Genomic DNA, 24,310 nt, shown 5'->3' with positions numbered 1-24,310 from the left:
CAGTGTTCTTACTTGAATAGCTCCAAAGGGAAAGGACTTCTCAGTTGGAACACCTTTCTACAGGGAATACTCTGATACCTCTTTTGGGCACCACATATAAACACTACTCTTCTCTGAGGCACTTTAGATTGTGATAGTTTAATTTTAAGCTTTCACTAGAATAATGGCTTTTACATAAGCTTCTTATATTTTTTATTTCCTGACTATTTTATTCATTTAAAACTTTAACTTCTTTAAACTATTCATGCAATTCTGCTTTTTAAAAGGATTAAAGTAAAACTAGATAGGTTACCATATTGTTGTTTGCTTTGCCAGCATGTGCCTCCATTTGGTGCCAATACTTTTTAGATTCTTGAACAATATCTTCATGAGTCATTCCTAGGATGACAAAAGTAGCTTCAGAGATTTAACAGATTATTATAACATAGTTAAAACTCTTTCATTGCTTTGTTCTATCAGCAAGCATTTCTGAGATGCTCCTTTTCTTGTATTTAATCAGAATCCACTATATATTTGCAAAAATTGGAGAACATGACACTTCATAGTAACAAAATGTTCATAAGCGTACATAAGAGGTTGTATAATATATCTTCCAGCTAAAATTTAAAAATAAACTTTTAGTATTGGAATTATTGCCCTTAGCTGGATGAGCATTGTAACTGGATGAGCATTGTCTCGCTATAGTAATGGATTTTAACCAATTCCCCAAGCACGTTCTACAATGTTTTACAGAAGACACAAATTAGTCAAGGATTATACTCATTATCACTTATAATAATTGTTCTAATAAGGACCTACTACTTTTATGTGCAAATTCAAGAAGTGAAGTAGAGTCTACCTTCTCTTTCAATACATACACAAACTCATTCAAAGCTACTATCTAGAACTGCTGATTTCTATATCCAGAGAGGACTGGATGGAATACTAAAGATTTGCATTCTTCCATTCAATAATGGCCAAAATATTGTGTGTTGAAGACTACAAACAGAGGTGAGGAAAAGGATTCTGTTAATACCTGTGCTTATTCATTTCAGCACAATTGTTGCAAAAGTGTTATTCCAAGGCACACAAGCCAAATGTCCAAAAGGCAGACCTATTCTCAGCCTTCCCTTTTGATCTTCGATCCCCAGTTATTCCCATCAGAGACCTAATTTAGAGCAAAACCTTTTTGCAAAGTTTGTAATATTCATAACTAAGACTCCCCCAAATCATTCCCATTATATAATTGCGCATGCAGGACATTGATTAAGATTGCCCCACTGGACCCAATCAGTTTTGTTAGAAGACACATGCAGTTCTATAACCAAGAGTATTGTACATATAATTTTAAAAAAAATCATTTGTTTCGTCTTTCTTCAATTTCTGGATGACATTCTCATTCTCAGAGAAACAGTGCACACATTGAAGCCTGAAACTAACTTCCCTGCAGTCCTCTGGACAGTGCCAGCCAAGTGACTACTCACCAGAATACTGCTGCAGCAGCCAAATTTTAAGCTCTATAAAGCTATGAGCAAAATGGCAACTATCTTCACGCAAGCAGCCATAACGCACTTCATGTCTGCAGACATCAAACTGAAAATGTTCCTGAAATTGTCGGATTTTAGAGTATTTTAGAGAGGTGGAACGAACAATGTGAACCAGACACCTGCAAAAAAAGAGAGATTCTTTCATACTAATCCTCACTAAAAAGCCAATTACTAAGAACAAAGGTAGAGCTGAGACAAAACCGCCATTTTTCAGCTTGTAACTTCCACTCATCAGTACTGAGGGTGGGGATAGTGATGGATGAGTAGGTTAGTTCAATCTTAATAACTATCATCATCCCATTTTCCAGATGCTGGGAATTGACTCTTGTTGTCTAGGCCATCTCTACAGAAATAAGTTCCTTGTACGCATCTTTAAATTGGGTTATATTATGATTGGTATTAGCATAACTGATCCTTGTACACTAGTAACAATATTTGCATTATTAATACAAAGGAAAAAAGATTTTTATATGTTGGCCCGGTGCCTCTCAACTCCACCCTCAACCCTAGAATTGCTGGTTTTTGTTTCAATAATATTGTATATCAAGAATTGTTTTTTAGAGTTGCTGGTTGTTTTATTACCTTAAACATAATTACAATTTAAATCACAAATTATTTGTTTCAGGGTACTAGAAAATGGATTGTGAAAAAATACACTGGAAGCAAATGAAATATATCTTAATAAATTAGTAAGATCCTTAAGGAATAGTAGCCTCTTGGAAACAGCATTTAGTGTAATGATTAAAATAGGCATAGCTGTATGGAGCTACTTCAAATTACCAGCTAGTAATGAGAACACTCAACATAACCATTGAATAATGTCTGTGGGATCAGGAATGAGTAATCTTTTCAACATTCCTACAAAATAGCATAACACTGTTCTTTTTATAGAAGAAATATAATTGTGACTTTGTGGCTCAGCTTCCCTTCAATAAACAGTTACATATTATCATGTTTCCCCAAAAATATGAACCTGTCCTGAAACTAACGCCTTGCCACATTTTTCGCGTAGGCAAAAATATAAGCCTACCCCCGAAAATAAGCCCCCTGGACAAAAATATAAGCCCACCCCCGAAAATAAGCCCCCTGCACTTGATGGTTGTGGGCCAGCTGCCGGACAGAGAGTCTTCCGGACAGAGAGTCTTCCAGCAGCCAGCCCACAACCATAGAGCGCACTCCTAGAGCGGCCGCTGCTGGAAGACTCAGCAGCCCAGTTTTGGAGTTTGAAAGCTGGAGAAGAAGTTATGCTTGGAGCACTGCAGCGGTGGCTGGGCCAGGGTATGGTGAGGCTGGGAGGCATGCTTGCTGGGGGCGGAACAGGTGTTCGCACAACCCCCTTCTCCAGCTGGGCAGAGCTCGATGCACTGATCTAGGGGGTATCCCAAATGTGCCACGCCGCAGGAGCTGGGGAGCAGGCAGAGCATGCTCGCAAGGGAGCAGCTGCCCGGCAACCCCAAAATAATAAGCCCTCCCCCTATAATAAGCCCAAGGCCATATTTCGTGGAGCAAAAGAAAATAAGACCCTGTCTTATTTTTGGGGAAACACGGTACTGGCTGAAGACAGGTCCAACCTACTTACTTATTATCATAAAAACTATGTTTTGCAGCTAGGTTGGAGCACACTGCTGGAGAGTCCTTGATCCCTTTGCTGATTATTCGAGGTTTGCTATCGAAGCAGATCTGAAAACATAAATATGTATATATATATAAATAACAGTTTAGGCTTTTTTACTCTGCACACTTATATAAAAGACAATGACATTTTTTCTCAATATACTTCCATTATTGCCTACAAGAATATACATTTCCCTCCAATTCTTGATTATAGATTATATTACATAACAAAACTGACACTTGGAGGCTCTAGTTCAGATCAGAGACGTGAAAGAAGTCCTTCTTGTCATTGACCTTAGATTCTGCTCAGTATCTCCAAGAGATGTCTACCTTCTGCTTGAACGACTCCAGAAGGGAATTTCATCACTTCTCTCAGTAACTAGTTTCACTGACAAACTGCTTTTAATATTATGAAGCTTTTCTAAGTCAGAATTTGCTTTTCCATCATTTTACTCTATTATTTTATATTTGAATTCTAGAATAACTTAAACATGTCTTCACCTTTTTGTAGGTAACCTCCTTTAAGAGATTTGAAGAGCACCACTTCAGCCCTTTCCCACATTTTTTCTCTCAAGGCTAAACATTCTGAATTATTTCTATCTCTCTTCATATGTCTTAGTCTTTAGTTCTTTCTCACAGATGCTGTCTGAACCTCTCCTATTTTAAAATGCAATGACTAGAAATATCATAACACATGAGGTAAGGTTTGATGAATACCGAATAGCAGAACAATTTATTAGTTTGGAAATTGGGACTTCAGGAACTTTTCAAAAGTACCATTACTAATTCAAGAATCCTCTTTTTATAGTGATACATTTTTTATTTTCTAAGGAAAATACTTATTTATTTATTAGACTTATATACCGCTTCATAGGGCTTTCAGCCCTCTCTAAGCGGTTTACAATTTTTTTTAGCAAATTGAGTCAGCAACTTGCCCCCACAGTCCGGGTCCTCATTTCACCCACCTCGGAAGGATGGAAGGCTGAGTCGACCTTGAGCCGGTGAGATTTGAACCGCTGAACTGCAGATCACAGTCAGCTAAAGTGGCCTGCAGTACTGCACCCTAACCAGAGCCGAGGTGGTGCAGTGGTTAAGGTGCAGTACTGCAGGCCACTTCAGCTGATTGTTATCTGCAGTTCAGCGGTTCTAATCTCACCGGCTCAAGGTTGACTCAGCCTTCCATCCTTCCGAGGTGGGTGAAATGAGGACCCAGACTGTGGGGGCGATATGCTGACTCTGTAAACCGCTTAGAGAGGGCTGAAAGCCCTATGAAGCGGTATATAAGTCTAACTGCTATTGCTATTGCTATTCTACCAAATATCATTATTTTCAATCAATTTATCTATTATTTTGATTGTTATTCCTATCTTCTCAGTATTAGCTATATCTTTTCTAATTCTGTGTCATCTGCAAACATGATAGCTCAAACAGCTTCACAAAAAAAAAAAAAAAAACAGGTCTTCTGCAGCCAAATATAACACTCAATCTCAAGGCCTCATTCATTTGGGATTTAGTAATTATGTTTAGTGTGTTGTGAGAATACAGCTATATCACGTAGTGTGTTTTTCCAGCCAGTCCGGTTTATTCAGCAAGTTGTAACTTATTTCAATACATGAACTACTTAATCGTTCTCTGCCCAGTCACTTGAAAAACAAATACATGCTTGTTTCATGTGCAAGCTAAAAAATTCTTCAACTCTGATTGCTTTTCTAGGCTGACCATAAACTTTTATGGAATGAAATAACGTCACTCATTCTCACATAATCATTTTCTGTTCATAGCTCAATTGAAATGTGACAGTGAGTGAGCTTATGATGATTACTTTCAAAACCCAAATATCCAAAGCTGGCATTGGGCAGTTTTCTTATGATGTAATCCAATAAGCAACAAGTAAAGGCACAGTGGACAATACCACGAAAATACAATCTTGTATGTTTGCACTGCCTATTTCATACCTCACAAAGAAAGGTGAATATGCCCTGGTGTTCTTTCAGGATCTTGGTAATAGTCAGGTTACCTCGCTTGATCCCACCCAATGGATCAAACAAGAGGTCACGATTAAGTCTTCCCTTTCGTTCCTCTGTCCATACATCGATCTCCTCCTGGTGGTACGCGAAGGTGCAGTTATCCCCGTACTTACAATCCTGCTTGTTAAGCATATCTACAAAGCAACAAACATCAGACCACCATACATGGAGTGGAGGCTAGAATCAAAACTAAGGTTTTTTGCTACCCCTTATACTGTTTCCTTCTCTCCCTCCCCAAGCTTCACAAATTGATAAAGAGAAACTGAAAAGTTCATTAAAGGAGACACTAATGAAATTTACTGAAGATATTACTATAGATAGTCCTCGACTTACGATCACAAATGAGCCCAGAATGTCTATTGTTAAGCAAGACAGTTAAGTGAGTTTTGCCACATTTTACAACCTTTCTTGTCATAGTTGTTAAGTGAATCACTGCAGTTGTTAAGTTATTAACAAGGTTCTTAAGTGAATCTGGCTTCCCCATTGACTTTGCTTGATCATCTGACAAGGGGAATGCTTCAAGTCATAAGTTTGTAAAACGGTCATGTCCCTTTTTTCAATGCCATTGTAACTCTGGACAGTCACTAAACAAATGGTTGTAAGTCGAGGTCCACTTGTATTCAGCTCCTCTTGACTACGCAAGAACGGATTTAATGGTAACACAGCCTACCCTACACTGAGACACACTAATTGGCTGCCTCAGGCAACTGTATGTTGACATTTGCTAGATTTCATATCACAGCAGTAAACCTTTGTTCTCCTGGAACTCAATCTTGCATTTCAAAGCTGCTAACAACTGCTAACAGCAGAAGCTGACTTCACCCATGTAGAGAAGCTGCTTTACTGCAAACAAGAAATATGTTTTATACAAATAGAAGATCTGTACTGTAGAACTATTGTATTTTTAGGAGTATAAGACGCACCCTTTCCCTCAAAAAAGAGGCTGAAAATCTGGGTGCGTCTTATACACTGAATACAGCATTTTTGGCCTCCCAAAACTCTACCCCCTTCACCAAAATGTCCGTGCATAGCTTTTAGAAGGTTTTCAGAGAGCTCCTGGGGGCTGGAGAAGGCAGAAATGAGTGAAAAACAGGCTCCTAAGGGCTATTCTGGGCGAGATCATTCGTCGGCACGGGATTAAATACCATCAATATGTGGATGATACCCAGTTGTATCTCTCCACCCCGTGCCAACTCAGCGTAGCGGTGGAAGTGATGTGCCAGTGCCTGGAAGCTGTCAGGGTCTGGATGGGGTGAACAAACTCGCACTCAATCCTGACAAGACCGAGTGGCTATGGATGTTGCCTCCCAAGGATAGCCCAGTTAGTCCATCCTTATGCCTAGGGGGTGAAAATCTACACCCCTCAGAGAGGGTCCGCAACTTGGGAGTCCTCCTGGACCCACAGCTGACGTTAGAACATCACCTGTCAGCTGTGACCAGGGGGGCCTTCGCTCAGGTTTGCCTGGTGCACCAGTTGCGGCCCTATTTGGATCGGGAGGCACTTCACACGGCACTCACGCCCTCGTCACCTCAAGACTTGACTACTGTAATACGCTCTACATGGGGCTGCCCCTGAAAAGTGTTCGGAGACTACAACTAGTCCAGAATGCAGCCGCGCGAGCAATATTGGGTGTACCAAGGTACACCCACATTACACCTATCCTCCGCGAGCTGCACTGGCTCCGTATTGGTCTCCGAGCACAATTCAAGGTGCTGGTCATTACCTTTAAAGCCCTACATGGCCTAGGACCCGGATATCTGCGAGACTGTCTTCTGCCACATACCTCCCAATGACCGATAAGATCGCACAAGGTGGGCCTTCTCCGGGTGCCGTCAGCCAGACAATGTCGGCTGACAACTACCCATGGGAGGGCCTTCTGTGTAGCCGCTCCGACCCTATGGAATGAACTACCCCCAGAGATCCGGACCCTACCCACTCTCATGGCCTTCCGAAAGGCTATTAAAACCTGACTATTCCGGCAGGCCCCGGGCTGTTGACCTCATGACTGAGGTCCAGTCCCGATTAGACTGGGTGTATGTTGTGGCTTTTTAATCTGTGTTTTTCTGTTTTAACTTTTCTATTTTTTAAATGTATTTGTTTTTTTTTTAAACAGAACTTTTTTATTTTTCTTTAAAAAAAACCCAAATATGTAATCATTAAGACATTGAAGTACAATTTTTTTTTGTTGTGTGTACCCCTCCCTCCCTCCACCCCCCCACCCCCCTCCTCCTTCCCCCCCCCGACTTCCCAGAACCCGTACACGGTATAGATTTTTAACTAACACAGTCTAAAATCTATTGAGAAAAAAGAAATAAAGAAATTAATGACATTCTAGATTGACCTTAGCTTACAATGTATTTGTTGTAAGCCGCCCGGAGTCCTTCGGGATTGGGCGGCCTATAAATTCATTAAATCTAATCTAATCTAATCTAATCTGTTTTTTGCCCCCCCCCCCCAGCAGCACTCTATAAGCTTCCTAAAGGCTATCCATGCCTTTTTTTTTTTTTTGACAAAAAATGGGCCCGTTTTTGCGAAAAACAGGGCATTTTTTGCTTGTTTTTGCCCCCCTCCCCCCCGGATCACTCTACAAGCCTCCTAAGGGCTATTCATGCCCTTTTTTGGGAAAAACCAGGCTCCTTTTTGCAAAAAAATGGGCCGTTTTTGGGAGGTTTGCAGAGTGCAAAAACTTAAACAAAAAATTTTCCTCTTCAAAACCTTGCTGCGTCTTATACTCTGAAAAATACGGTAGTTCTATCTAATGATTAAGGCACCGGGCTAGAAACTGGAAGACCATGAGTTCAAATCCCACCTTAGCTATGAAACCTTGGTCACTCTCTCTCAGCTCAACCTACCTCACAGGGCTGTTGCTGTGGAGGCAAATGGGAGGGATATTAAGTGCACTTTCCACCTTAGGTTATTTGTAAAAGTATTAAAAGCGGGATACAAATACATAAATTAAAAATACCGCAGAACAGAGAAATCAAGTCCTATACATGATCATCAGCCCTTCGGATTTAAATCCTAAGACTTTTCCTCCCAAATTTGAGTCAGTGTTTTGGCCGTTCTTTTCCTAGCTTTTTGATTGGGAGGTCCCTGTTCAATACTTACTATGGTTCTGTCAGACCTGAGAATTGTTGGTTCCCACTTCACCAGTGCCAGTCCTTACATCACCATGCAAGGGCAACAAAGTATTGACTATTTATTATTGTTTGCATTGACTTTCAGTGGGGAGAAAATCTCACCATGACCATTAGATGAACAGTGAGTGGAATATTTCCCAAATGTTTTCATTATGCATGTTTTCAATTTTACCACTAGCATGAGTATTTTTTTTCTTTCAAGTTTGAGTTTTAAATGTTTTAATACCTGCAAATGTTAAGGGAGTTTTATAAATCTCTACAATCAGCAAACACAGTGATTAAGTAAGTAGACAAAAATTAACAGTGTATTGCCCTCACATTCTTCAGCCCAACCTGCACAAAACTTTTCCTCCTTCATGAAACAGTCTGCATTGTATTACTTCCTCCTCTTTCTTCAATTCACCTTTGCATAGATAATAGGATCCCACAAAGTTCATCTTGGTTGGACGTGGCCGAATTCTCTTCCAAGTTTTATCTTCTGATATACGACGCCTGCCCAGTAGTATATCTCGCTTGCACTTATGTTCCAGGCCTTCTCGATAAGTATAATCGCCAGCTTTGGGGCCTATAAAAGAGGACAATGTTAACAAGAGTCCAGTTTTGCTAAACATTTGAGGCCATCTTCATCATAAGCAGATGACCTGTTTTGGGATAGCAGATGTGACAGGCCTGTTTGAAGATGTGAGTAGACACCAAGGGATTCTTCACAAGCAGAGTTGTGTTGGACATCACCAATTCTGGCTGATACATAAGAAACTCTACAACTTTGGGTACTGTGGTGTGGGTGCTTGGCCCAGTTTGGTTTGCCTGAAAAAGACAATAAAATAAGCTTCCTTAGAGATCAGCAAGATCAGATCCATCTACCATTCCCCAGGGTTCTTCATTTTTCAAATGAACAAAAATAATACAGGTAATCTTTGACTTATGATTGCAAGTGAACCCAACATTTTTGTTGCTAAGTGAGACAGTTAAGTTTTTCCCCATTTTAAACCTTTCTTGCCATAGTTATTAAATGAATCACAATTGTTAGTAACACGACTGTTAAGTAAATCTGTCTTCCCCACTAAATTTGCAAAATGTGAATACATGGCCCTGGGACACCGCAACCTTCATAAATATGAACTAGTTGCCAAACATCTGAATTTTGATCACATGCCCACAGGGATGCTGCAACGGTCATAAGTGGGAAAAAGGGTTATAAGTCACTTTTTCAGTGCCATTGTAACTCCAAAAGGTTAGTAAATGAACTATTGTAAGTCAAAGACTACATGGAGCAATAATGGCCATCTTAACCTGCTTCATTTTCAACATGTAGTATGTCACAAAAAAGGAGCTTTTTCCTATTGTGAAAGTATTACCAAATATTAAATTAAGCAGCATTTTTCTTGTAGCAAGAGATATACATTCCCCTTCTGCAATGTTTCGAAGTTCATTTGTTTAGTTATAAAATAGTTTAGACCCAAAAGGAAATTGTTCCTTTGCTCATCCAATGTCAAATCACTCAGACAACTTATGATCATTCCAACACAGAATCTTTGAAAGAGATAGGGAAGTGAAGTTTTAAAAAAAAGGAAGTACAGCAATATTTTGCTAATCAAATTGAGGACCTGGATGAAAAAGTTAATAGGTATTTCAGAAGGGCGGGGCTGAGGTCGCTACGACACGACTTGCAATCTTGGAGCTTCAGGATTGCTGTCGATATCTCTGCTGCTAGACGGTCCTTTTAGACCTAAACCGTCTCGTAGAGATGATAACAGAGAAGGGCAGGTCCTGCTGATCTCAGGGACATTGCAAAGTCCCTGATTGATCCAGGAGAAGCTCTTTTTCCCCGCAACAATGAGAAGCAGCCATTGAAGCTGCAGAAGGTTGGGACAGCCCCTGAACAGAAGAAAAGCAGGAAAGAGAGTGTGTCGAAATGGTGAGATAATTTTTACTATTAGAGAACACCCAAAAATATTCAGAGTAAAATTAAAATTGAAGACAGAAGAGAGTAAGCGGTGAAGCAAGCCTGTATTAAACTTAGTGTGTTATCTTTTTTTAATTTTTCTTTTTTTATGGATGGAACTCTTACAAATGCCTCTTACTTTTTAAATTGGACTGGTTTCTCTCCCCCCCCTCTTCTATTTTTCATCTTTTTTTCATATTTGTGGATTATGATTTCCTTTCTTCTCTTTTTACAACGCTCAGCTGGGTTGTTAGTTTTTAAGCACTTTTTTTTCTTAAGCTTGGAATTTAAAGAGAGGGATAGAGGCAGAGGAAAAAGAAGCAAGACTGCCATCAAGAGGCTTGGAAACATTGTTTTTTTAATTTCTTTTGAACACTCGACTCATATTTAATACTTCAAGGCTCCTGATAGTGGGAAGAGTACGAATTGTTTATACAGGTGCTCTTCTGGAGTACTATCAATAGCTGGACTGAAGTGAAGAGAAAACCTTGACTGAAAGATTATAGTGAACCTGTTTGAAACTTAACAAAAAAGCTTTGGATGTTTTAGTGGCAGTGTTTATAACCTGGCGCAACATGAAGAAGAAAAAGAATTAACATTGCAAATGATTATGTTTGAAATTCAAAAAGTACAAATAAGTACAAAAAACATTGAAAAGATAAAGGGAAGAGTTGAGAATATTTATAAAACGATGATGAAATTTGAAGATAAAGTTCAAAAAATTGAAGAAAAATATGAACAAAGTGATAAGAACATTGTTGATATTGACAGTAAATCAAGCTTGGTTGGAAATGACAGGAGTGGAATGTTGAAAGAAGTGATTAACGAACTGGAACCCTATCTCAAACCTGAAAACATGGAAGAAGAGAAGGGAAAAAATTTGGCAGAAACAAGAGAAATTTTGGCAGAAGCACCGGTGATAATTAAAGGCAAGCGGATGAAAGGAACAGATGGAGGGTTTCGAGTCTTTATAATATGCAAGGAACAAGGTGCCAAGAGAAGTCCACACAAGACTTATTATACAAATGCCACAAATGGCAAGATATATAGGACTGCACTAGTACTGGAAGGATACAGGGTGAAGAAACAGAATAAAAATTAAGTTAAACTTAGTTAAAATTAGAATATTATGTATAAAATAAAGTAATAATAGTTATAACTAAATAAATGATTAATAATGATAACAATGCATATATAATAGATTGATCATATGAAATTTTATATAAATTCTAAGTGAGGACTATGGAGTGGATGTTTAAAAGATCTGTTATAAAAGATAAATAATTCTATATAGAATATAAAGATGTAATACTATTGGATGATTTCAGGATGATGTAGATGCCATAATTAAATTTATCTTAAATTTAGAATATTTTACATAAAAAGGATATAATAATAGCTATAGCTATAGAATGTTCAATAACCATAACAATTGTATACATACATATTAGAATGATGATATGAGTTTTCATGTAAATTGTAAGTGAAGAGATATTGTGAGAAAGCACAAAAGTTTTGTAACCAATCGACGCACTGTAAGTAATTGGAGAAGGATTTTTATTTTGTGTGTGTTTATGTTTGTATGTTTTATGTTTCTCTAAAAATAAAAAACTTTTTAAAAAAAGTTAATAGGCATTTCTCTTCTCAATTAAGGGAAAAGGTTACTCACCAATGGTAGTGACTTTTGAATTCCAGCAGGCTGGCGAGGTTCTTGAGTGCTGGTTTCCTCTAAAGAGTGGGGAAAAAAACCAATTTTAGATTTTTGTGAATGTCAATTATGCAATGTCCTATGGAAGCAGTACTACACATAAGCCCTTTCTTTGTACTTCTTAAATTTCACATATATTTAGGGCTGAAACCCAATCCTGGAACCCAACAGCCTGAAACTAGAAAGGACCATGATGAAAAGAATGCAAGTGACTTTCATATCTAAATCCAAAAAATGAGGGGCAAGAAATCTATTCCCACATAAAGGAGGGGAAAGGACTTGTAACATTTAAATTTTTCTCAAATACAGTGGGGTGGACTGTTAGAATCATCAATGGCTGATATTCATTATTAGGGTTTCTTTTAACTGCCATAAGAGCAATTAATTTATCCAAGCTTTGGCCTGGATTCTTCCACTGGTGGTGGCTCAGTTCTAGAGAGAAATGTATTGCCATGCCTTGCCATGCCTCTGCTGAACAACAACTAGCATTCTAGTCAGCATGATCAGTGGTAGACAATCCTGGGAGATATAGCCTGCATTAAGTATTAATGTTTTCAGGACAATTCATTCTGGCTGTAAACCATGCATTTTTTTCAGATTTGTCCATAAATATACAACCGGGTTACAAACCCCCAATCCTCGGCCCACTGGGAACCGGGTTGTGCAGCAACAGGCAAGCACAAGATGCTCCATTTGCACAAACAGCAGGTGCACATGCAAAACTATCTGTCAACCATCCTGTTGGCATTTGCAGCAAAAGAAACCTCTACTCGCTTGACACAGCTTCTCCCTGCCACGGCCACTGCCAGTCCACAGAGTCGGAAAGGTTGGGGACCACTGGTCTACAACAGTGGATCTCCTAAAGCTATTATTCAACACCTTTAACATCAACAACAATAGATATTATACAAAATGACACACTACAATGCATTAATAAAGAGTAGGAGATGGGAAAATAAACCATAAACAGCAATGAAGGGAACGATCCAGGATGTAAAAATGCCATTCTACTTAGGAAATATTGATGCGGAAGTACTCTTTATTAGATTGATTATCTTTTTATCTTGCCTTTATTACTTTATAAGTAACTCAAGGCAGCAAACATGCACAATATTCCTTTCTCCTCCTCTTTTTCTCCACAACAACCCTAACAAGTGGGTTGGACTAAGAGACCATTTGGCCCAAAATCACAAGCCAGATTTCATTCCTTGCATCAGAGGTTTCCAACCCTGGTCTGTGGAAGTGGTGGGTGTGCTGTACTTGTGAAAATAGTGTGTTTGCACACACTAAACCATCCCCTCTGCCTCTGCCGGTCCACCAAGCCCAAAAGTTGGAGATCACTGCCATACATGAATTCATAGTCTCCTGGTTTCTAGGCAAGCACTTTAATCACTGCACTGAACTGGCTCTTCCTGTGTCACAAGCTAACATTACTTAAATAGTCTCCATACCTACCAACAGTAAAGGTATCTAAAGCATCCAATGATCCCCCACTGGTCCCAAAAGCATCTAACATATCCAGCCGAGACTCTGTGTAAGGGAGCAGATCTAGTGAATCCAGTGAATCCAAAGGAGATGTGCCACTGCCCCCAACTGGTGTTTCAAAGGTATCCAGAACAGATGAAGATGAGAGTTGCTTTGTAGTCTCCATCACTAGGCCAAAGGAGGCAGGTGGCAGCGGTGTGGAGACTGGAATGTTAGCGGTCACCACAGGAGGAAGAAGTGGTGTGCCACCTGGAAACACAGGGATGAGCTGGGGCACCTCACTTGGCAGATTGGCAGGAATGGCACCACGGACAAGAGACTTTAGGGAAAAATAAAATGTGTTATGATTAAAGGGAAGAAGTTAAAACATTATTTCACACTTTCCTACTTTACGTTTCTAGACATGTTGAACTTTATGACAGATTCACCTATGCACCACCATCTCTGTGATGCAAGATAGGATATAGCCAGATAAGACAAAATGTTACAGAGAACCAGTTCACTCTAAAATTAATCCGCAATTACTTTTTCAAATGTGGCAGCAACATCAAGCACTGACTAATCAAATGCTTCTGAAATGCTATTTAAGACTTAGGGTGTGCAACACTTTGAACTCAAGGCAAAAGTGGGTATGAGAGCATAACCTGCCTGCAACTGTTTAACCAGCTGTGTCTTTTTCTAAGGATGGAGGAACAATGAGGAAGGGTTGTTATGCAATCTTTAAAAAAAAAGGTGCAGCTGCTTTAAAGAGTTGCAGATTACGGTAATGCTACACTCATGACCCTGCACGCTGAAACCTCTTTTGTCTCTGAATATAAAGTACAGCTCTACAAAAGGTTATGCTTATGCTGGCATCAATTTAACCATGATTAAAGCTAACTAGGTATTCTGGGCAACCTTGAAATAAGTAGCATAACTGAACAAAAGGAAGCAAGCACACAATAGCCCAATGATCCCAGGGGGAACAGAAGCTTTGGAAAGTCATAGTAAAGGAAGGAAAAGACCAGCAGAAAAACAATTATCTTGAACATGTATCCAACCAGTAAGCTACTCCAGGCAATTTTTATGGGAACTGCAATAGACTGGAGACAGATCAGCTCAGATGAAGAAGAACATATGGACAACACCACTATTATGGCCGCCTTTTGGCTGTGAAAGAAAAACTGTTGAGACTGAGCTCCAAAAGGTTTAGCTAGCTAAGCTATTGCATTTGTCCAAATTTTACTATTTTTAATAATGGCTGAGATGGGTTAGGGACTGTATGCAAATGCAGGTGAGCTCTGTCATTAAGTGATGGATTTCCCTATACCAGATATCAGAGCTCCCTTTTTAAGACAATTTGGGAAATGGAAAAAGTGTTACTAGGAAGCCCTAGTAACCTTTAACAAGCTATATCCATTCCTTTACAGCAGGGGTGTCCAAACTTGGGAACTTTAAGTCTTGTGGACTTCAACTCCCAGAATTCCCCATCCAGCATGGCTGATTGGGGAATTCTGGGAGTTGAAGTCCCCAACCAGCATGGCTGCCTGGGGAATTCTGGGAGTTGAAGTCCACAAGTCTTAAAAGTTCCCAAGTTTGGACACCCCTGCTTTACAGCCTCAGGAATGGCACTGCACTGCAGCTCAAGGACTTCTTACAACCCCAGAGCCACAGCATGCCAAGAACCTCCTTTGTGCTTCCTGGGGTGGGGCTACTTAGCACTGTGCTGCTGAGACTTCCCAGGGTGTGGGAGCCAAGAAGCATATTCTTTCCCCGGCCTTCTCATAGCCCCTTTCTCAGGTCTCCTTGAGGCTGTGCCACTATGCAGAAACCTCCCCAAACACATATGCAACCTGTGCCAGACCTCCTGCACTCCTGCATTTATTTGCAACTCCCTCTGCTTCCTGCTTAATGACCCATGTGTCTGGAGTTACAATAGCACCTGGGACTGCCGAGATGGCAGTTGCTAATAAATATGTCATGTGATATCATGCTTTACGACCGTATCAGTTAGTGACAGAAGCTCTGGGGCCAATTGTGACCATACGTTTAATTGTACACTCAAAAAAGTGGGAGCTAAGGAGAGGAACTATATAATCTTAAAATCTTCAATTGCTTATACTTAGATGATTGCAAAAACTAAGATTGCACTAGTCCTTGCTCTGAGATAATGAACAATTCCATGTATCGTTATGTAACTCACATCACAAATGTCCTCCATTACTTAGAAGGGAGAAGTTTAAAAAGCAGTGATGGAGGGTTAGCAAGGAATGTACTAAGTAAACCCTGTAATGATTAAGACGAAGAGGCTAGAGAGCAGTGACTAAAACAGAGGCGCATCTACAAAAGTCACTCTTACTAGTTGGTACTGGGACCCATCTGCAATAGAATCCAGAAGTGAGTCCAGTTCGTCTCCAAGAACTTCTCCTTCAGTGAAGTCGTCTACACTGTCAGACTCTGGTATAGATGCCACATCTGTAGAAGGGAGCAGGTTAGTTGCAGGGAGTGATGTTGGCAGAGTTTTCGTATCCAAGTCGGTTGATGAAAAGGCATTGGATTTGCTGGCAGTGACAGAAGGAGCACTAGGAGTAACGATGCACTGAAGGACCACAGAGCTATCTGGAAGATTACGTATGAGATTACAGCTAAGGACCACCCATACATACATTGCAATCTAGAGAGTAAACAGAAAGCAATATATTTGTATATCTTAGCATTGACTATTCTGAGTGGTAGTTGTTCTCCAGAGACAGATGCTTATATCATCTTTTTTTTAAAGCCAAAGAGCCCAGAGTCAGAACACAGAACATTCTGATTGCAGAGTATTTCCACTATTGCTCAACTAATAAACTCTCTCATCTTCAAAGCAAACTGTTCATCTTTGTGAAAAGATTCATTAGCCTATTTGCTAGAATTATACTCATAGAAACTGCTTCATGATGTCCAATTCAAAGACACTTTTCAGAATTACAAACCATTCTTATATAGATGTGATAGTCAGATGTTTCTAGCAATGGCTCTATCATGACCACTATTCACATTTATAAACTGTATTGGTTGCATTAGTGAGAGCAATTGAAAGAACTGTGTTGACTTCTCAGAAAAAAAGGATTTGTCTTTTCCCAGGTATTTCCTGCTATTCCTGTTAGATGCCTTCGTGACAAATTGTGACAACCAAATATTTTGCAGATTTCTTTCTGAAAGCAAAACCTCTTCCGTTTGAGCGTGGTGGTGGTAATAACTATGAATCAAAGAAGCATAAATGCATTCATTACCTGTTTCAATGTCATCTATGGAGCCTAATCCATTGGTCTGCAACAGGAAAAAAAAATCAAATCTCTTTTGACAAAATTCAGTTTCCTTTTCCAATTTTTACAAAGAACTAATCTAAATGTATAGAAATGCAAGATTGGATTCCCTATGAAAAATGCTTCAGAATGAGAGTTGTACCTTTGTGATTGGCTGGATCCTATGATAATTAATAATTCTGCAGAACTGAATCATTATCTTTTCATTTGGATTACCCCCAAATAGTTTATTCTTTTCTTTTTAATATATGAGACTGCCAGCTTTCAAATAGGGCACAGCTCTATGCTTTCAATCACTGACATTTAGGTCTCCCTCAGCCCTAGGAAGAAGGCAATAGCCAACCAACTTTGAAAATGTTACCTAGAAAACCGCAGGAATTTGTTATGACTGTCACCAGTAGTCAATAATGCTTAGAAAGTTTTCTCTCTTATGAGATTGATTTCTCTCTCAAAAAGAACAGCCGAACACTAATTGTATGCTAAAAGGGCAGAGATTGCACTACATAAATTATTTAATTATTTCCATTTTTAACCCTAATTTACCAAAAAGACAATCATATGGGAGGCCTCTCTCTTTCACACATTAGCATTATGGGAACAGCAGAGGTGGGTTCCTACCAGTTCGCACCTATTCGGTAGAACCGGTTCATCAAACCTACCGAACCGGTTAGAAGAGGTTCTACCTTAAACTCAAATCTACTTAATTGCTATTCATATATGTCTAGACTGCGCCTTGAGTAATTGTAACAAATTCTCATTAAAAACAGTAAGAGGAAATCAATTCTTCCCAAATTACTCTATTGCTGTAAGATCTATAGGTAGTCCTCAACTTAGGACCACAAATGGGACCAGGACTTTGGTTGCTGAGTGATGCAGTCATTACACAAGTCACTTCTGATCTACACTCTTTTTTGCTGTGGTTGTTAATCAAATCACCAGGGCCATTCTGTGAGTCTGGCTTCTCTCAATGTATGTTTGCTAGAAATCCCCTGAAAAGGTTGCGAATGTCAATCATGTTGCCCTAAGACACAGCAGTTGCCAAGCATCTGAATTTTGATCATGTGACCGTAGGGTTGTTGTGACAGTTGTTAAGTGCAAGGATCAGTCATGTCACTTTTTCGGTGCCAACTGAATGGTCGTGAGTCGAGAACTCTCTGTAGTCAGCAAGAACTGTACTTGGGCCTGAAGCTTTAGAATTATTTTTCAGAAGTGAAAAGCAAAGAGCCAGCTCTTAAAAAGAAATTTTTAATTCAAATCATATAGGCAGAGTTAAATCTTATAAAGACTGTGGTGGTGTTATCTATCTCTTAAATACCTTCACTTTTAATAACTTTTTAAAATTTAAAAATGTGCAGAAATTATTTAGAAAATAAAAAATGCAGATATACACAGTTACATATATTTAGTTGTGAGTTACCCAGAGATTACTTTTAAAATGAGTGGACATATAATTGTTTTAAACAAACAAACAAACAAACATAGCTCACTCTCCTTCTGAGATTCTTGTCCACAAGGATGCCTGGAAACTTTGGCTAGCTGCATACTTCTAAATGGAGAACATTTATGTGCCCTTTAGGTGGGTGATGCAGCACTTCATCAACACAACACTTTGCTGTAGCTACCTCTTGCCTTTTTTAATCCACATTTTTAATTATGAACTTTACCTAACAAATTATCACCCAAGCAGGAAAAAGTATTATCCATTATATCAATTCTACTGTTTAAACAATAACGATATACCTGATTTGGTAGGGCAGATGTCAGGCCATTACTCAGTACAGAAAATGTTTCTGAATCCTAAAAAGAGAGAAAGAGAGAGGAAGTAGCAGACATTTAAGACATCTTTTCAAAGAAATTTCACCTTTAATAAGGGAAAACTATATAAGATATACAGGTAACCTAGTTTGGCTGTACCCATATATACTGCCTATGCATAATCATTCAATGCAGACCAAATATTTTCAGTTAATATTGGACATCGTAGGTATAAAATTATCTAAAAGATTCAAGCTTCAGGATTGGGGTGGGTGGGAATAAAGTATATTGTTGTCATGGGAAGTAGAATGCAAATATCATACCTGAGGCCTCTTATATGCTTTCCGGACTCTTAATCCCAGCTTCTGTGCAAGGTCCTGACCCAACTGAACCACACTTTCATCCTTCAGTAGAGAAAACAATTAGATTACAGATAGTCCTCAATTACAATTATTTCTTTCACAACCAAAATTACAATGGCATCAACTTACAACCAGTAAGTGAGTTGGACCAGTCCTCATACTTGTAACCATCGCAGCATTTCCAAGGATGTGTGATCAAAATTTCAAGTGCTTGGCATGCAGCATGTATTCACAATGACTGGAGTGTCCTGAGATTATGTTATCGCCATTTGCAACCTTACCAGTCCGCTTTCCACAAGCAGTCAATAGGTTGTTCTCTTTTGGCTGGATTTGCTTAACAAATACATTATTCACTTAACAACCATAGCAAAAAAGGTGGTAAAATTGGGCGTGACTCAGTTAACTGCCTTGCTTAGTAATGAAACCCTGATCCCAAATGTGGTCCTAAATTGAGGACTATCAGAATTTCAAGATATGGTGGGCACAGATAATATAAAACTAATGTCATTATTTTATTGGCAGTGAAAAGTACAAAAAGTAAATAATTTAATCTTGTATTATTTTCAATAATTATGGTTTTTTAAAGAAAGTCCATAGCATAGTTTTACCTAATTTTGAATTGTTTTATCCTTTGCTCTTTCAGTTCAACTGAACTCTGTTAGATAGCTCCCATTAATATTTTTTTAATAAAAAAAACCATTTAAAAATCTTTTCATTCTTATGAAATGAATCTCTGCCACACTGTAAAATTAATTAGAAATTATAATAGGTACAAAATTTATAATGGTATGCTAGCAGATTTTTGTGCTCTAAATATTTCATTATATATCATATATCAATATAGAGTTTAATCACGATCACACAGATTTTATTCATTAGAACCAGTTTTCAGACTTTTGTAACTTAATATTGCAGGCCCAATATGGTTAAATTAACTCTCAAACTGCAAGATAAAGAAGAAAAAGATAACTATACAGTATGGGACAAATTGTATCAGTGGTTAGAGAATAGGAATAATGAATGAAAGTAGAATATTGATATATGTAAATATTAAGTTATAAGAATTATAAATGTAAAGAGGAAATTGCAAATGAAAAACAAATGGAAAGTATATAAAATGCTAAACAAAAGGGGATATTATGGACGTCTTAGGAATGGGAAGAATGGAGGTTAGTTTAATTTTTATGTTTTGTTTTGTAAAAAGCTTCATAAAAATTACGTATGAAATGAAAAAAAATATCTTTGCATTCTTATAAATTGAATCTCTACCACACTGTAAAATTAATTAAAAATTATAATAGGTACAAAATTAGCAGATTTTTGTGCTCCAAATATTTCATTATATATTATATATCAATATAAAGTGTAATCGTGATCACACAGATTTTATTCATTAGAACCAGATTTCAGACTTTTGTAACTTAATATTGCAGGCATAAAGGATGTAACATTGTTATAAATATTTATAATACATTTGCTAATCCAACAGTAATTTGAACCAGAAACTCCATTGCTAAGTAATGCAGTTATAAGGCATGACATTTCATGACTGCAGTTCCAGCAATCCCAGTCGCCATCATTAGGTGAAGACTGCCCAGATGCAGCATCCTGGCGTCACCACTTACAACCTCCTGCCAACTTCCCCACTGACTTTGCTTAATGGAAGCTGGCAGTGAAGGCTACAAATGATGGTCACATGGCCACTGAACAAAAACACATCAAAGTTCCAGCTGTTGCACTGCATCAGCAGTCTTGTGAACAAAGTTCAGGAACTTGATAATCAGTGTGCGTTTATGACTGGTTGAAGCATCCCACAGTCCTGTGATAGCCGTTGCCAACATTCTCTGGTTTTCCACAAAAAAAGTCAATGGGGGAGCCAGAGGGAAGATCACCAGTCACTCAGGTAAGTCTTCCCACCAGCCTTTCACATGCACACACTGCCACCCTTCTCCCCTCTGTACCCACATGTAGCATCCAGTGCCCTCCTTCTCTAATCTCCATGTTCACACATAGGCACCTACACCCAAGAGGCCTCCTTCCTTACCTCTATGGGCTTGCACATAGACATGTGGCCACCAGCACCTTCCTTCCCTATGCCTCCCTGCACTTGCATACATGTACATGCCCTGCACCTTCTTTCCCAGCCTCCCTGAGTTCACCCAGCAAGCACTGGACCTACCCTCCCACACTCCTTGTCTGGGACTCCCTCCCTGCTCCTCCCTTAATGACCCATATGTCTTTTGGTTACAATGACAAATGAGACTACCCAGAATGCCATTGTTAATGAGGCAGTCACATGATATTGTGCTTTACAACCACATCACTCAGCAATGGCAATTCTGGTCGCAAGTGCTGTTGAAACTAAAGGACTACCTGTAAAATATGCTTCAACTCTAATATCCTTTTAGTCATTTAAACATCTACCTGTTTTTCTATTAATAATAGAAAATATTTAGAAAAGAGGAAATTGCTACTTACATGTGGGAGTGAGAGCAAACAGCGGCTGTTACATTCATAAGCTTCCTTGTGTCTTCCTAGCTCACTTAAGCAGCGGGCCTTCCGAAAGAGAGCACGGATGTTCTCCTTGTTGAATCCCAGAGCCTTCTCACTATCTTCTAAAGCCTTTTCATGTAAGCCCTTTTAGATAATTAATAAATGTGATCATGAGAACTTTAACACAAACAGAACTCTCACGTTCTTATCCCCAAAAAGAGAATTCTAATTAAATCACTACTCTTATGGATTCTTAGTAAAGGGTAAACTAACACTTTGGCATTTTAGGTAATAGATGGTAATAGATAGTATGTCTATGGAGATTCTCTGTGATCCAGGTCATGGTTTCCCCAAGGGTGCTTTTTCAAGAGGCAACTGGACTTTCCTGTTTTTCTTTGAAGATGTTTTGCTTCTCATCCAAGAAACATCTTCAGCTCTGACTGGATGGTGAGCATTGGAAGGATTTACCATATTTTTCGGATTATAAGACAGACCTTTTTCCCTTAAAAAAGAGGGCGAAAATCTGGGTGCATCTTATACACTGAATACAGCATTTTTTGCCTCCTGAAACCCTGCCCCTTCACCAAAGTGACCATTGGCTTACCTGAAGGGTCGTTCTCTGTGGGCTGCAAGAGAGTCCAAGCATGGGTTAAATTAGTCTGGTTGCCCAAGGACTCGAGTTCAAATTATTTGGCCATGCCTCCTGTTCCTCCTTAAGGTCAATATTTTAACGAGTCCTGGAACCGGAAGGTACAAAGAGATGGCATGGAGATCATCTGGTGTCCCTGAACCATGGGCCCGCACGATATTTGGGTGGGGTTGGACTCTCCGCCCAGAAAACAACCTTTCAGGTAAGCAAATGGTCATTCTCCTGTGCGCTGCTTGGAGAGTCCAAGCATGGGACATATCCAAGTTAACTGTCTCCAGGGCAGGTAGAAGAGGCCAAGGGTTTGGCCGCAGAATGAACTTGCTGCAGCACCCGTCTGCCAAACAAAGCCTCAGCTGAGGGAAACATATCCAATTTATAGTTCTGGACAAACGGCGAGGGGGGTGACCACATCCAAGCCCTCTTGCAGAAAGTCCAAGATGTGTGGCACCGAGGCAGTGACCGGGTCGAGGGCACGGGTGGACCAGTGGTAAAGGTGGCCCAAGTTGAATCACAGATCCTGGTGGTTGAGGGCCTCCTGGCCGCCTGGATAGTTTGGATCACCTTGTCAGAAAACTTGTCCCTCCTCAGGAGGTTCCCCTCAAGTGCCAAATGGCCAATTGAAGCTATCTGGGGTCTGGGTGAACGATGGCCCCCTGGCTGATGGAGACCTGATCCTGAGGGATGTGCCAGGGATTCGCCACTGAAAGACTTACGAGGTTGGCATACCAAGACCTCCTGGGGCAATGAGGTGCCACTAGGAGAATCTCCGCCCCTTCGGCAATGATCTTGTGAACTACTTGTGGAAGCAGAGGAAGAGGTAGGAAGGCATACAGAAGTTCGGGCGGCCACCTGCAGCGGAGAGCATCTGTCCCCTCCGCCTGGGGAAAGTGGAAATGGGAGAAGAAGCAGGGAAGCTGCGTGTTCTCCTGGCTGGCGAAAAGGCCGACTGTTGGAACCCCGAACCTCAGTGTTATTTGGTGAAAGAGGTCTGGATGCAGGCACCACTCCGAATTATCTATAGTGGTCCTGCTCAGCCAGTCTGCTTCAGTGTTGTCCACTCCCGAGATGTGGTCTGCCTGAATCGACTGGAGATGTTGTTCCACCCACCTGCCCAGGGCCTCTGTCTCCTCCATGAGGGACGGGGAGCGCTTTCTCCCCTTGGCGGTTGATATGGGCCTTAGGTGGCCACAATGTCTGTCATTAACAAGACATGGGCGTGTTGAATGTCCCACCTGAAATGGCGAAGGGCGAGTCTCACTGCTCTCAGCTCCAACCAGTTGATGCTGCAGGCTGATTCCTCTCGAGACCTGCCCTGCGTCACCTGATTGTTGAGGTGAGCGCCCCAGCCGGACAGGTTACAACCAGCTGCTCCGGTTCCTTGAACAGGTGGCCCTTCTTCACGGCTGGAGAAAGCCACCACCAGAGGGAGTGCCTCACCTTCGGGGGAAGTCAGACTAATATCTGCTGCTCTTGCTGGCCCATTGTAGTGGTAATAAGAGCCACTGCAGTGCCCTTGTTTGGAGCCTTTCCCAGGGGACCACTGATATGCAAGAAATCATCTTGCCCAATAACTGGGACAGATGAATGACTGGCACCTGCCTTGTTCCCTGCATGAGGATTAGGGCGCCTAGGGTGTTTAATCTTTCCTATGATAGGCGAACCTTGCAAGCTACGGTATCTATCTCTGCCCCTAGGTGCAGGAGGCTGGTGGTCGGATCCAAGTGGCTTTTCTCAAGATTTACGGAGAAGCCGTGTGCCTGAAGGCTGCTCATGGTGGCACGGAGATCACAGACCGCCTGTTCCCTGGATGATGATTGAATGAGGATATTGTCCAGAAAACAGATTAGTCTCACCAGCTTCCTTTTGAGGTCTGCTGCCAAAGCTGAGAGAATTTTGGTGAAGGCCCTGGGTGCTGACGACAGGCCGAAAGGCATGGCCCTGTATTGATAGTGTCAGCCCGCATAAAGGAATGGGGCCGAATTGGTATGTGCAAGTATTCCTCCTTTAGTTCTACAGATGTGAGTAGATCAGTTGTAGTAGAATGGTTTGCAAGGACTGCATTTTGAACCTCCTGTACGTTACATGGTAGTTGAGGTTCTTCAAGTCTAATATTGCTCGCCACCCCACCCCCCAAGCTCTTCGGCACCGAGAATAGGATGGAGTAAAATCCCCTCCGTTCCTGCTCCACTGGTACAAGCTCTATGGTATTGATTTCCAGGAGATGTTGAATCTTCTTATGCATGAGCTCCCTCTTGGTTGGGCAGGAGGGAGTGGGGCAGCGAATGAAGTTCCTCGGGGGAATGGAAATGAACTTGAGG

General features: G+C 40.3%; 1 protein-coding gene across 4 annotated transcripts in view; it reads right to left on the bottom strand.

The window, feature by feature from the left end:
* The window catches only part of ZC3H7B (zinc finger CCCH-type containing 7B), a 58,282-nt gene that overhangs the window by 22,101 nt on the left and 11,871 nt on the right, over positions 1-24,310 (bottom strand). For 3 of the 4 annotated variants that reach the window (XM_032220866.1, XM_032220867.1, XM_032220868.1), the window contains exons 5-17: positions 21,329-21,487; positions 18,812-18,892; positions 18,474-18,530; positions 16,701-16,737; positions 15,785-16,044; positions 13,417-13,765; positions 11,923-11,981; positions 8,950-9,115; positions 8,712-8,873; positions 5,096-5,301; positions 3,106-3,206; positions 1,464-1,645; positions 293-378 (exon numbers count right to left, since the gene is read on the bottom strand). In XM_032220866.1, the coding sequence (XP_032076757.1) occupies positions 293-378; positions 1,464-1,645; positions 3,106-3,206; positions 5,096-5,301; positions 8,712-8,873; positions 8,950-9,115; positions 11,923-11,981; positions 13,417-13,765; positions 15,785-16,044; positions 16,701-16,737; positions 18,474-18,530; positions 18,812-18,892; positions 21,329-21,487 (1,905 nt within the window). The remainder of the gene's footprint in view (positions 1-292; positions 379-1,463; positions 1,646-3,105; positions 3,207-5,095; positions 5,302-8,711; positions 8,874-8,949; positions 9,116-11,922; positions 11,982-13,416; positions 13,766-15,784; positions 16,045-16,700; positions 16,738-18,473; positions 18,531-18,811; positions 18,893-21,328; positions 21,488-24,310) is intronic. The other variant, XM_032220869.1, reaches the window with a different exon arrangement.

The sequence above is a fragment of the Thamnophis elegans genome, chromosome 7 (genome assembly GCF_009769535.1).
Source record: "Thamnophis elegans isolate rThaEle1 chromosome 7, rThaEle1.pri, whole genome shotgun sequence".
Classification (NCBI taxonomy): domain Eukaryota; kingdom Metazoa; phylum Chordata; class Lepidosauria; order Squamata; family Colubridae; genus Thamnophis; species Thamnophis elegans.
This window is presented reverse-complemented; position numbering and strand designations above follow the sequence as displayed.